The sequence below is a fragment of the Aythya ferina genome (genome assembly GCF_964211825.1).
Source record: "Aythya ferina genome assembly, chromosome: 2".
In the NCBI taxonomy this organism is placed as follows: Eukaryota; Metazoa; Chordata; class Aves; order Anseriformes; family Anatidae; genus Aythya; species Aythya ferina.
The window spans coordinates 16,921,309-16,935,806 of NC_140297.1; the positions used below are offsets into that span (position 1 = coordinate 16,921,309).

The following is a 14,498-nucleotide window of genomic DNA, read 5'->3' on the forward strand; positions in this document are numbered from 1 at the left end:
TCAATATCATGACAATATTCATGACTTTGATTTCAGTTTCTAGCTTTAAGTTACAAACCATAACGTACTACAGATACCTGAAGCAATACCATGCCTAGAAGCTGAAAATTATCTACAGAAGACTATAAAGAACACCAGGTACAATGAACTCCTTTTAAGAACTGAAGGTCTCCCTCAAGAGTCACAGCTACACAGCCTTACAAGAGGGTTGTTCAACCACAGAAGTTACATTTTCTATTAAACATTAAGTAAGTCACATTAAGGTTCAGAACAAACTTGCAAGTTTCACATTACTCGTATAAAGTTAACAAACAAAGAAAACCCCAAAAGGTGAGACAGAAAAACACGTTTACTTAGTTGTTTGCCAGCTTCTTGATCCCCAAGAAAAGATTTCTTATCCTGTTTTTGGGAAAGGAAGGTGTTCAAGATCCTCTACACCATGTGGCCAAAGATATGACAAGAAACAGCTTCTGCAAGTTTCAGTTGTATCAGCTTTTATAAAATACAACCTCACCATTTTACACGAGTGATAAGACAACTTTAAATACCTTGCGTAGACAGTTGTGCGGCTTGAGAAATAAGGGAAGTGATATTGAAAGCAGATGGTCCAGCCGTAAGAATTTTATGGAGTATAGACTGCAGAGAGGCTTGTGTCACAGCTGCTGTTAGAACTAAAAACAAACAACGTTTCACTGAGAATTGTAAACAGTTTAAACCGTTCAAACTGCCTAAACATATAGAAGCTGTTTTTATCAACTGTTTTCCCCATGTCCACAATAAATCAGAGCACCACCTGATCTATTTTGCAATGACATTAGTTCAATACATGAATGCTTTGCATGTCTGACCAAGTCCTTGTTATTTAGCAGCTTATGTTGAAGACATACATTTTAAAAAGTCTTTAAGAAACTGTTTAACTCTTCAACTTCTGATCTTATGGATCAATTATAATTTTTGCAAACAAAGAACACATTTGTTCTATTTGTTACTGCTGTAAGCAGAATAAGCAGGTTTTTTAAAGCTACCATAATTATTAAATACTGCTAATAAAAAATTAAAAGCTGTATCACTTAGCACCCCAAAAAGAGATTTGAGGGGATGGGGGAAAGACCATTCCCAATTCAAAAAATAACAATACCTTAAAATACCAATTATGGTAAAATTAAAATGCTCTAGTTTTTCTTTAAAAAAAATAAAATTGTTCTGACTTTCAGTCCCATTTGCTCCCACCTTATTAAGAAATTATTAATTTTCAACCAAATGGTTTTAAGCTGCACTGCACAGTTAAAGCATCTTGCACAGTCTGAGCCAAGGAGATCCAGCCTCTGAACTAGCTTTTCAAAAAAGGTCTAGAGTCTTTGCAGGATACACTACCCGTGAATAAGTCTGAAAGAAAAAAGACCCACCAGCACAAACACAAAGTAACCCTACACTGTGCACAGTGAGGGCAGCCCTGCTGTGCAGGCTGAAGTCACACTGCCCATTTTTTTTTAATCTGTCAGCCATGCCCTCATGCTATCAAGGTAATACTAAGCACTTTTATTCCAAGACGGACATGGTTGCTGCTTAGATGTGTCCACATAAAAAAGGCAGGGAATTTAAGCTAGCAACTTACCAATAAAACACAACTGGCGTTGACAAGACCTATTTTTTTTTCCAACACAAACTACAACATTCCTACTTTTTCAGTCCAACCTGGTATAATACTTTTAAAAATTTCTCCCAGTACAGGGGAAAAAAAAAAAAAAAAAAGTAATAACCTACTTGCCTCCTAGCAGTGAATGAAGATTTACTGATTAAAATGAAGCCAACTGAGTTTTTCCTCAGAAACGATTGTAATGTACAAAATCCTAAGTTTTAAGTAAAATTCTACTATTTAGGTTTTCCTGGTGTGCACTTTCAAAAAGTTCATTATCACTGGGCACTACATGTAAACGTGTTGCTTCCAATTTAAATTGATGATCAGTGCAGAACACGTTTGAACAACAAAACCAACGACAAAACCACTACCCAACATCTCCTCCGGTAACCTGACACACGCAGACATCATGAGATAAAATTACAATCAGAACACACCAACTCTACCTGTTCTTGTATTGAGAGGCACTACAGCTAGTTCTAAACCTTCCAATAAAGTCTATGTGACAAAATACCTGAGGGACACAGAGAATAGATGCGTAAAATTTAGCTGGTTGGAAAATTATCAATACGCTATCTTTATTCAGAGCAGCTAACACATTATGTTAAAGAAAAAAGTTGCCAGGCAACAAAATTTAATAATCCCTAGAAGTTCTGGTATTTGAAACCATTATCAGAATAGGAGCTTAAACTGTGGAAAACAAGGAGTATCACATGAAACAAACAAATAAAAAAACTCAGGAAATTCTGGGCAACAGAATGCTGATACAGTGACTAAGTCACCAGTCTCAATGAAACCGCTCACGTACATGAGAATTTATTAGCTTAATTTTTACTTAATTTTATTACAGTAATGTGCATAAATAAAAGATTAAATCAACTTTAAAGAATTCTTACCTTCATTGATTTTGGATATATCTACGCTAGAATTATTAAGCTGCAATGTGGCTTGCAGAGCAGGCAGCAACTGTCGAAGGAGATTTGGGTCCTGAAGTAACGGAGGAATTGGTGATTGTGGGACAGGTGAGACAGGAACTGTAGGAGCAGATGAAGCAGGTGCAGAAGCTGGATTCAGTCCAGAAGCAGAAGATGTAGAAGGAGTTGTGCAAGAATGGGGTACAGACTTGTCCACGGATGTAGACTCTAAATGGAATACAAAAAGTAATTTTAAATTTCCTCAATACAGCCTCACAACTTCTCACTACTGTAACATTCATATTCAATTCAGAAGATCAAAGTCTTTACTATATGAAAAAAAGCTACATATTCACATAAAAACTGAAGATATTTGATAACTAGTATAATTTAGGCAACTGAACCTAGTATTTATTAGGAACACACAGAAAAAATACTTTTACTTCAAGGATTTGACTGAAAGCTGCCAATATGACAAATGGGATTTTTTTCTACCATTAATGTACTCCTAATTATTAGGACAAACTTTAAAAGAAAAAATCTGTGAGGAATTTCTGTCTGCTGTGCATATACTCATTTTGTATGTTTTTACCCATCGTTTCAATCCTTCTTTGGAAAACATGTAATGAAGAAAAACTTTTTTGTAAAATTAATAGACTTTACGAACAGACTAGTATGTCAAATTTGACAGAGAACAGAAGCCATACTTCCCTTATTCAGAGACCAGACTACAAGATGCTACAAAATAAAGGCCAAGTCCATCATATACAATTCACCTACATTGCTCAGGATTACAATGTAAGATGGTAAGCTGTTCTGAAAACTTAAAACATGAGCTCCTCACATCCTGTGGCATCCTCACAACAGAATGGAAAAGCCATCTAAAAATATATCTGCTCATAATTAATTTCAAAGCTGTCAACTTCCCCTGAAGCATCAGGACCTGTATTCTTTATTTGCTTAATCTCTTTTTAGCAGCTAACAACACTTTTTGCCTATATACATGCTTAGCGCTTAAATTCTTAAATTACATCGTACTTAGATGATATCATATGGCAATTTGGTTCTAATTAATGAGAGTTCTTTAATACACTTTAAACATAACTTTCAGTTAATTTGAAAGTCTCTCCTCCATTCCAGTACTGTGAGAAATTCCTGCACTGACACATTTCCACACGCTACGGGCACACAGTCACTTCAAGTATCCTTTCTTAAGAAGCCTGGATCTCTGTACTCTGATTTTAGCTTCCCTTTCTCTCGCCCCCATTAAACCACATCATGAAGCTTGACCCTCAAATTCCATCAAAATGAGCACTCCTGTAGCACCAACAGGTTGGATAAGAATGAAAAGATGAATGTGGATCCAAGATCTCAACCAGGATGCTTGCACTTTATACCGAAGACCTGATTTTAAACCCACCTCAAATTGGACATAGAACATCAACCTGGATATTCCATATTTCAGGTAAAATCCAAATGAAAGCTAAAATAACTGGTTTAGAAACTCTGTCACTTTTTAATTATTTTTTCCTTTGGAGAGAAAGTAAAGGTAAGAAGAGGTTGACTTTTACTATAGAAGAAAAATCAAAAGGCCTTTTTTTATTTTACTACTTAAGAATAACATGTCACATAATTTCTAAAAACTGTTGTTGTCTGACAGCCTGAACTGCAATTTTTGAGTTTGACACAGTGGGAGAATGTTAAAAAAAAAAAAACAAAAAAAAACTGACTGAGATTATAAATCTCTAAGAGCAACAAAACACAGAAGGGACATGGTTTCTGCAGGAAATTCGTAACAGGTCACAGATACTGCAAAAAAAAAAAAAAAAAAAAAAACAAACAACAACAAAAAAATAACTTTTGCTGACAATTAGCTGAGAAATGTAAAGCAGAAAAAATGCTGAAGAACCCTATTTTGACTGCTTGTAAGGATGCAACAGCCAGGGCACACAGACGTATTCCAGTGGTTCATGAAGTCTTCTAAAAAAGGAGGTGGCCCTATCTAGTTACAAAAAGCCTTGGGATAATAGATCTATTTTTTATTTTTTTTACTGTATTTGTAAAGGGACCTGGTTATTTGGCAGGAATGTTCACGAGAACATAGAACTTCCAGTAACACAAAGGAACAGCATTACAAACTGAAAAGGAAAATGATGATGTTACCAATTTTTTATACATTTTTTTCCTTAACAGGACTAGGACAATTGACTACGTATAAGCCCTCACCCTTAATACAGTTAAGACACTGATAAAAGTCTGTGTTATAGAAGTATTACATACAAAATCTCACAATACGATGTTGTTCTAGGTAAACGTATCCAAACTACCGCAAGCCAAGTTACATCAAGTAAACAAGAACCTTATCACACTAAAAAACATGTAAAGTTTGAACTAAACCTGTATCTGCCATAGCGCACATAAGGAAAACAAGATATATTGGCAGACAAAAGCAAGGAGATAAAGCAGAGGGGGGCATGCTAGTACTTGTAAGTTTTTTACCACAGTTTTGAGACCCTTGCAGGGTGGACCACCCTAATTAAAAAAAATAAAAATGAACAGAACAGAAATAAATAAATGGAAAAAAAAAAAAAAAACAAACAAACACAAAACCTAAGCAACTACTAGGACTAGTTTCAAGACATATTTAATGTAGTTAGGCACGTCTTCACAGTTAGATTGTGTTATTTTAGTGGTGTTACATCAGTCCAATCATGTTCCTATGACCAGTGGTAAAAAGAAGAAATTATCTACTCCAAGTCAAGAAAGCACTCACTACTGTATTATGAATTCACATAAGCAACACCTGAGCTTCAAATCACTCCACTACACCAAACAGCTTAAAGTATTTTTCACCCATGCTGCAGCTTTGTACACAAAAAAAGAAACCGAATCAAAGGCAAACTTGAGCGAGCAATACACTGAAGGCAGACCTCAAGATCAGTGCTGGGTGTTTCTCGTTTCTTGTACAGCAGGACTCAATGTCTGCTGTAGGGCAGATTCAAAGTCTGCCCTACAAAACCACTGAATGCCAGAGGTCTTTAGAAGTACTTAAGTTCGAGTGAGCTTCTCTGCTACAAAAATACAAAGTGTATTGTACCAAAACAACCAACACAATCCAATTAATTCTTTTAGACAATATAAAAACACTCCTCGCTATTCTGTAACTGCACTATTACAGACATTTTAAGTACATGTTAAAATACACCTATGAAAGGTATGTTTTGTTTTGCTTGTTTCCACCCACATTAAACACCTAGAGAAAATGACGTGAAAAGATTCATGGCTAAGACTAACAGCTAAGACTAACATTTCCATTTTTTGAGACTGCTAACATTATGAAAATAACAGTCCAGATGTAACAGATGAATGTATCCCTATGATCACGACTATCTATACGTACTTAGTGATATAAAGGGTACAAAAGTGTTTCTGCCAAATCAAAAGTCTGAAAAGTATTTTTGTGGAAGTATTTGTCATTTTTAAGTAGCCTGAATGGCCATTTTCTTCTCAATAATGGGAAACTCCTTTGTGATGGAAGCAAATATGCTAAAAATACAGAATACAGACTATTTCTGTAAAATCACATTTTTCATTACTTATTTTAAACCAAACTACTTCACTCCATCGCTTGCAGACTGGACACGCTATTTCACAGACAGAAGGAAATACAAATGACAGCCAATTAAGAAAAAACTTCTAAATAATTATATAACTGTTTTTGTATACTTAACAAAGATTTAAAATTTGTTTCATTTAAGACACCAGAAGTTGCAACTTCCACCTCTTGAGTTAACATAACCAGTTAAAACTCCTCAAGATGGGAGTGTCAGTTCTACAAAAATCCTCACATTGCCACTCACTGCAGCATTTCTCCTGCTTTTCCTACAAGTAGAAGCAGAAACTTCTCACCCTTCTCCTCCTCCCTAATAGCCCTTCTCTGATCTGCTCTAAGTTCAGACTGTTTCACTGTATGACTTGCCACACACTTCGGTTTGTTTTTTCAGCATTTAAATTATTATTTCCCAGTTCCTAAAACATTTAATCAATAAATAAAGCGTTAAGAGTTACAGGACTGTTTAATTCTGAATTTGAAGTCACAACCATTGTGGAACATGTTAGGTGAAGATTGCATACTGAGAAAAGTTGCATTTCTCCACAAATCTCTCAGTTACACAGCTCTGACATGCTGTTCTGTACTCCTGAGTCAATTCAACTTCACGTTCATAAGCCACGTACAGTATTATTGCAAAATAAGGCTTTTGATTACATGGCAGTCATTCATAAATCTGATTTTACGCATTAATACATCTATCATGGATTAATTCTGAAACTATGAAATTTTACAAAAAGAAAATGCAAATTGTGTGTGTGTTTTAGAATAAGCATTCTTAAAGGAAAGAAACCATATTGTAAAGGGTCATAAAAACGTCTAAGATGACAGTGAGTTAAAGTTGCCTGCTATTGGACAAGGTAATTCTCAAGTTCCTTCACATCAACACCAACTTCTACACAAACGACTCTAATCTCACATAAAATTTCAGCTACTATCATAAAAGTACCAAATAAAACTCTTAAAAAAAAAAAAAGAACAATTAAAATTAAGAGCAGAACATAATCCACTGTGATCTTTTGACCTGTTGGAAACTTCATTAACTGATATTTATGTTTTAGCTCTTAAGATCACTGTTCCGAATCAAAACGAGCAAGCAAAAAACCCAAACAGATAAACAAACTAATTAGATGCAGGCTATATATATTTTAAGACCAAAACACATTTCTGGACCAGTATCTGTTATCATGGGAGAGAAGCAAGAACTGAAGCCATCCAAAAAAGTAGGAAAAGAAAGCAACCAGATGGCAAACACAAAACAGGCGTGGAGATTAATTTACAGTAGTATGAAGAACTCGTAAGCGGTTTTACATTAGAACAAAGCATTTCTGAAGACCACAATGATTAGAGGAGGGCTTTCTATTTAAAATCATTCTGCTGGACTACGAGAAATTTGAGATGTACAAAGGTGCATCTTGGTTGCAGGTTTCACAAAGGGGCAAGTGAAAGAAGTGAACTGGAGGCTCCTGCTTGCCCCCGAAACGTCATTTCAAGGCAGAACTGAAATACTGAACGTTCCCAAGCACTATGGATTTTTTAACAAAAGGGCCAAGCAATCTTTTCAAGAAAAATTTACCACAGATTATTTTAGACAGCTGTGCCACAACGTTCTTTGATTACAGCCTAGATAGGAGAAGACAAAAGCTTAGATTCTCCAAGTTTGTGGCAGTAAGTTAAAAGGCTCGTGAATCTTGCTGTCACCAGTCGCTGCCTCTCGTGACAAGACCACTTTGCTCCTAAGCAAACCAGCATCTACAGGTGAAATGAAGTTTTTGGCCTAGTATGTTGCCACTGAAATAAAGTTATTCTGACTAGATTTAATGCAGGAAGTGAAAAACTAAGTCCCCCCAGGCATCCTGTTCCAGCAGAGCCCTGTCAGCACCACACAGTGCCAGCTGGGCCTGCACCGGGCCTGCCCTTCTCGTCCCCATGCTGCGCTGCACAGGCATGCTGGTAGGCCTCAGAACTGAGGCGGGACAAGGAATTCTTGTGTGTGTGTGTGTTTGTGACACAGAACTGAGGGGGGACGAGGAATTTGTGAGAGAGCGCACATGTGTGTGTGTGTGTCACAGAAGTGAAGAGGGATGAGGAATTTGTGTGCGCACGCAGCAGCTTCCTTTACAGGCCTCCTCCTGACAGTCAGCACGCTGAGGGGCTCCTTGCGCATTGTGGCTGGAGACTGCTGTAGATGGCTTGCTCTTATTCTGGCATGTATGTGGACAGGTGATTTATTCCAACAAATATATATATATATATATATATATATATATATAAAAATATATAAAATGATGATATGGAAATTACTCACAATTGACTGGGTAATTCCCAAATTATCAATATGACCCCTTCTGCATTCCAGTAGCTCTAGCTACTTCACGTTTTCCTGTTTTGCTTCTTTTAATGACATTAGAAGACACAACGCGCTCAGTTCCCTGAATTCATATATTGTGAGCTTGAGTTGTATCTCTGCCATTGACAAGTCACACACGTGCTCTCATGCTGTGCTCTCCATGGGGGGAAACCAGCACTACACAATGTTCAGAAAGCCAATGGCTTCCTGCCCCCTACACCTCCCTTCTGCTCTATAATTGAACAGCTACCACCCAGAACAGCTCACTGAACTGCTCTGATTCGGTGCTGATGGCTAAGAATCATAACACATTCATTTGTGCTGAAGTACCATGTTCTGAGCAGTGAGTCGCATTTAGCTTTTTCGCACAGCTCAATTCCATCTATTAAGGACCTTAAGCCCTACCAAGATATGTGAATATTTAGAAGCAAAGCATTTTGTAAATACTTTAGGACAAATGCAACTAAGGAAATAACAGCAACTGGGTTCTCTCAAACGTACTCTAATTCTCCAAAATAATAATAAAAAAAATGTATTCTATTCATGTCGGATTACTTCAGTCTCAGAAGATAATTTTTATAATTTTTCCCAATTGCCAGAGTAAATGCAAAAGCTATGCTCAGCAAACATGTATGAAACAGCAGAATAAACCTCTAACAACCTCACCAATGTCATTTTTTTGTAACCACTGTATGAATTGAGTAATATACTTAGAACTGCAAAACTCTGCCAAAGAAGATGCAACAATAGCAGGAGCAAGGTTACCAACTCACTGTTGAAGACTAGCAAGTGTTATAAGTATGAAAAGCAAGAGGGTGAGAAAAGGATAAGGAAGAAGCTCAGCTGTCACTGACCAACCACTTCGATCTGTCAGCATCCACATCACCACCCACACAACACCGCAGCGGCCATCCTGCTGAATTCTGCCAGACATTTTTCAGAGTATTGCTGCACTAGAAACAGAAGTGGACTTGGACTAGAAACAGGACGGGACTTGGAAAGGTGTGAGAATTATCCTACAGACACACAGGCTGTTAAGATACAGACGGTAAAATATTTCATACAGTAACTGAATTAGAAATAGGAAAATATGTGGTGTGCCCTACAGATAAAGCAGCCAAAAAGTAGGAAAAGCAACCCCACACTTTACCTGCATAAAGCACTCACAGTGAGCACAAACAGAAGCAGCAGATTCTGACTGGAACATTCAAATCAAAGGGTAGAGGTCAAATAGTTCCCCAGGAACTCTCCACCACTGCCAGCCATTGAGGGCAGAGGACTACTGCTAAGAGCTGAGCTATAGTTCAGCCAGGGATTTTATTCAATCTCCTTGTGGGACTACAACATACCCCTGCAGCAAAAGAGATTGAGCTGAAAAAAGTGTTCTTGTTTGTGTTTCTTTTTCCTTCATAGCTATTACTGCATCAAAAAAAAAAATAAAATAATACACACAACAGAACTATTAAAACAGTGGCATATCGCCACCAACAACACATTGACAGGAATAAAAAAAATCATTTAGGCAAGATAATTCACATATTATTCAGTCATTTGGACCAAGCTACTTTTACAAGCAATGCTAAAAGACAGCTTTACCTCTTTTTGAGAGAGAGAGGGATGGGATGGCACAGCTATTGACCAGAAAAAAAATAAAAATCAAAGGCTGTTTTTTTTTGCTCGACTACCATAAAAATGAACCTCTCAAACCATTTTCCTATTCTACAAAGACACTTTTAAAAGACTGTTTGAACTGACTATCTCAGAACAAGGTTTTCTTCATTTTGTACAACAACCACGAACAAATACTTGAAAAATGATATACCTATCATACTACAGGTTCACAACCAAATCTGGGAGAATGAGTAACAGAAGAAAGCTAGACAAAAACATTGCTTACAACACTGCTTACTCCCTTCATTCAAACACACACGGTGCTACAAATATTATATTGGTCAAATTTCTTATCCAAAAAACAAATGAAAGTCTTAATCACAAAAAAATAAAAAGGCAAAACTACTGAGAACACCTTTTTTAAATGTTTTTTTATCTGCACTGAATTTTTCTGCTTCTGAATGAAGAGAGATAATTCAAGCAACATGTCGAAATGCATGAAGAAATGTGTCAAGCCTAACATTCACCTATTCTAACCCTTCACTTACTACCTTTAAAACTGCAATCCACCCTGTCTGAAGCTCAGGAAGTGCTGTATTTGCTCATAATTAAGTGCCATGAAATATTTACATCAACTAGTCATCGGTATGGCAGAACATATCCATTTCACTCACATAAGCTTAAAAAAAATCTCTTATGTAGGAATACAGGAATTAAGTGGTTATTAAGACAGAAGCATCCAAGGGAACAGAGATTGACAGGTAGGATTTATAGTGTTAAGACTGCCCCATATGGTCACCTGCACTATGTACCCAATTGTATATGCTCAGTTCTCAAACAAATACTGCATGTAAGAAGTACTAGAACTATCTGCCAACATTTCTAGCAGTAGTCACAGTGGGAAATTCCTTCAGCCGCAATAAAATGCATTTGCTCAGTTTAACTGGAAGCAAGTAAGAAAGGTATGTGGTAAACAGGTAAAGAATACCCTGTTTGAAGTCCAATTACACACCAAACAAGAAACAAACATCCAAAACAGAGTAAAATGTGTTTTCTTTCAGTATATTTTAAAGACAGCAACAAAAAAAAGAGAGGATATGCTTAAGAATAGAACATATCACATGGACATTTTGCACTGTCACATTTAAAAGAGTGCAAACTGCACTCAAAGCACAGAGGTTGAGCTGAAGCAGGTAACTTCATGGTGTTCTGTACAGGAACCACACACAGACACCTTGCTTCCTTTGCATAGGAAAAGGCTTTCCTCTGTTCCTCTGCATTTATAGTCAATTATGTTTCAGGTCCTGTGAACACTGCACAAAATCTAATGAAAAACAGCAAAATTCTTCACGTGCAATTTCCTTACATTGCAGTTATTTGTCAATGAACAATAGAGTTTGGATTATCTGAAGTACTTATATCTGCACTTAAAATCTGCAATTTTTTAATTAAAAAAATGGAAGGCAGGAAAGTAAATGCAAAGCCTAACTAAGACCAACATCAGACCTGAGTCATCTTGGTGTGCTTTTTAGGACTCATCATTCTTCCTAGACAGACTCACATATTTCAACAGGGCAACAGGCTGTTCAAAAATGAATCCAGTGTCATCCTAGTTAGGTAACACTTTATATTAAAAAAAGATTATCTTTTTTTTTTTTCCTCTCCCAATTCCCCCAAAACGTCATCATCTGACAATGTTATTCTCTAGGAACTCAATTATACACAAATATCACTAATAATACACTTCTCCAGTCCCACAATCTTCTTTAGCTTTTCTTCCCTAGCAAAGAAGTAAATCCAATTAATTTGTAGATTTTTAAAAGTTCACAACACACAGAGAAGTCATGATCTTTGTTTGATTATTCTAAATGTTTAAGGTATATTACAAAGAAATACAAACTTCAGCAGCCTTGGACCTGAACATCCAGTATATCATGAAGCACAGATCATAACAGAAGAGCAGCTATTAAAGATATGTAGAAAATTTTGTTGCTTTCTGTAAAAATGGCACTTGCAGTTTGACACTAGCTTTCCAAACCGTAACAGCAGTTCAGAAAATGTAATGGTCCAAAATGACTTTCAAACAGTGTAGTTACATCTATGTTAAGAACTCAAAAAATGGCAAAGATCCAAAAGAACATGAGGGAGGAAAAAAAACTAAAATGTATTACTAAGAGATCATCTGAAATTATAATTTGCAGAATAAGCCAGTAAACACTACAGTGTCAATTTAAAATTGTGTAAGATAGAGCAAATGTGGTTTAAGTAAACACATCAAAATACTAACTGGGTTACAAACAGACAACACCAGAAGTATCTCAGTTCCAGAAGCAACATATTTGAACCAAGAAAGCAAAGCAAAGGCACTGCATCATTTTAAATACTACACGGAATTGCATTAGACGTACCTTTTCTCTCTGTTTTCTGTGAAGGGATGGAAGATGTGGATGTAGGCAGTTTTGATAAAGTAGATGCTCCATTAGCATCAAAGGATTTCTTTGGCTGGTGATCAGATTGTAGAGAAAATGGACTAGGAGGAACAGTGCTTGGGGTAGCAGTTGGATGAACCACTGGTTTGATGGGATGCTGTACTGGAGTAGAACTACTGTGAGTCTCTGCTCTTGGCAGTCTGTAGTCTCTGTCATTGTGCCTGCTTGTTTGAGATAAAATATTCTGTGGGAGCATACTACTGGCGTCACTGGAATGCTTGTCTTCCACTTTTTTTCAGGATTCCCCAAGTAACGTTGCAAAAAGGAAAAAAAATATATTAGAAACTCGTCTAAGATTATACTGCGATTAATACAGTTGCACATCAATAACTAGAACTGACTGAACTTGTTATGATTTAAAAAATCTCAAGCAGATTAGCATCAAAAAAGGCAAAATTCATTTTACTCACTGACAAATTGCATTTTCTCTGACCTGTCCTTGATTTAGAGTTCCGGTTAAGCACTGTGTTTTGATGAAAGGCTGCTTATAACAAGCGTTACAGTCAAAGTTACCTTTTGAAGTCTCCTAAAAGAATCTAAATCAAAATCTATTATATCCATCTTATATTTAGTGTTAAAAGATAATTTGCGCCATTTTTCTTTTGTTCATTAAAAATACTGAGCACCAAGTATAATTTAATAGTTTCAAATCATAGCCTTCAAAGAATTCCATTTCAAGTTACTTCAGTACTACCACAAAGAATTACTTCTTAGTTTAATTAGTTCAAGACAACCACACACGAAGTGGGCAACTAATCTGCATCTGTCACATGCTAATGCGAGTCCTGAACTTTTTTTTCCCCTCAATTCCTAGACCTTCATGTGTCACAAACCAAGTTGTTACTGAAATATGTAATTATGCTTTTTGTTTTAGCACTGCAATGTGTTTCAATGTACACAGAAGAACAGTCCTTTACACACCTCTGCTTTGTCAAGTCCCTTGCAATACAAAGAAACAAGATACTTTAGAAAAATAAACTTTGGTTTCTCCTTTTAAACCATCTTGAGACATATGCTACGAAGTTAACAAAACTAAATCTGCATACAGAAGAAATCTCACACGTTTCTAGGAAACGGTCACACATTTCCTAGAAAAACTTGGCAAAGATTAAAGCTAGGTATGAGGAAAAAGAAAACTCCAAATAGAAATTCACAGTCTGAGAAAGGCTTTGCTAATTGTATGGGCTCAGTACAAATACCCTTTCAATAACACGTACAGGCTTCTGAAAACCCCAATATCATAATCCATCAAGTTATTTTTACTATTTTCAGGTGTTAAATCAAGGTTTTAGGAGAGACTTCTTTATTTCTAATTTCATGCTCAGAATTGACAAGTCTCAATAATCGCAACACTGCAACTATACCATAAACCATGCAAGCTTCTATAACTACCCATGGAGAGATTAAGTTACACAGTGAAAGCTGCATAAAGGAGTACCACGAAAAGCATTAAGCAACTGTTGTACTAATAAATGCTCAGGGTTATTTTAAGGAACAACATTTGGGAGAGCTGTCCGCACCATCAGATTTGGCTTTTTTATATAAAGAGGAGAGAAAAACAGTTAAGGAAAAGGAATTATTTTATTCTGTAAGTTTGGAAAAGAAAACAGTAAGGCAAGCAAGACAAGAATATATTACTGTAAAAAAAAAAAAAAAAAACAAAACAAAATAAAAAAGCAACCACATACTTCCACTGGCAAACCCACTGGCAGCTGTCGCCTGCATCACCTCTCTTCTGTAATCCCTATCTTTTGGGAAACTGTTAACTGACATTTTGCTTGCTTCTTTTTGCCTCTGCTCTCTGAAGAAAAGAAAGCACAAGTTAAGTCAAAATTTACATCACCTAGTAATACTTTCTACCAGTTAAGTTACATAAAGATGAATT

General features: G+C 36.3%; 1 protein-coding gene across 5 annotated transcripts in view; it reads right to left on the reverse strand.

The window, feature by feature from the left end:
* The window catches only part of WAC (WW domain containing adaptor with coiled-coil), a 59,091-nt gene that overhangs the window by 18,597 nt on the left and 25,996 nt on the right, over nt 1–14,498 (reverse strand). For all 5 annotated transcript variants that reach the window (XM_084507376.1, XM_084507375.1, XM_084507374.1 and 2 more), the window contains exons 6-9: nt 14,302–14,414; nt 12,533–12,841; nt 2,536–2,781; nt 549–671 (exon numbers count right to left, since the gene is read on the reverse strand). In XM_084507376.1, coding sequence (XP_084363502.1) covers nt 549–671; nt 2,536–2,781; nt 12,533–12,841; nt 14,302–14,414 — 791 coding nt within the window. The remainder of the gene's footprint in view (nt 1–548; nt 672–2,535; nt 2,782–12,532; nt 12,842–14,301; nt 14,415–14,498) is intronic.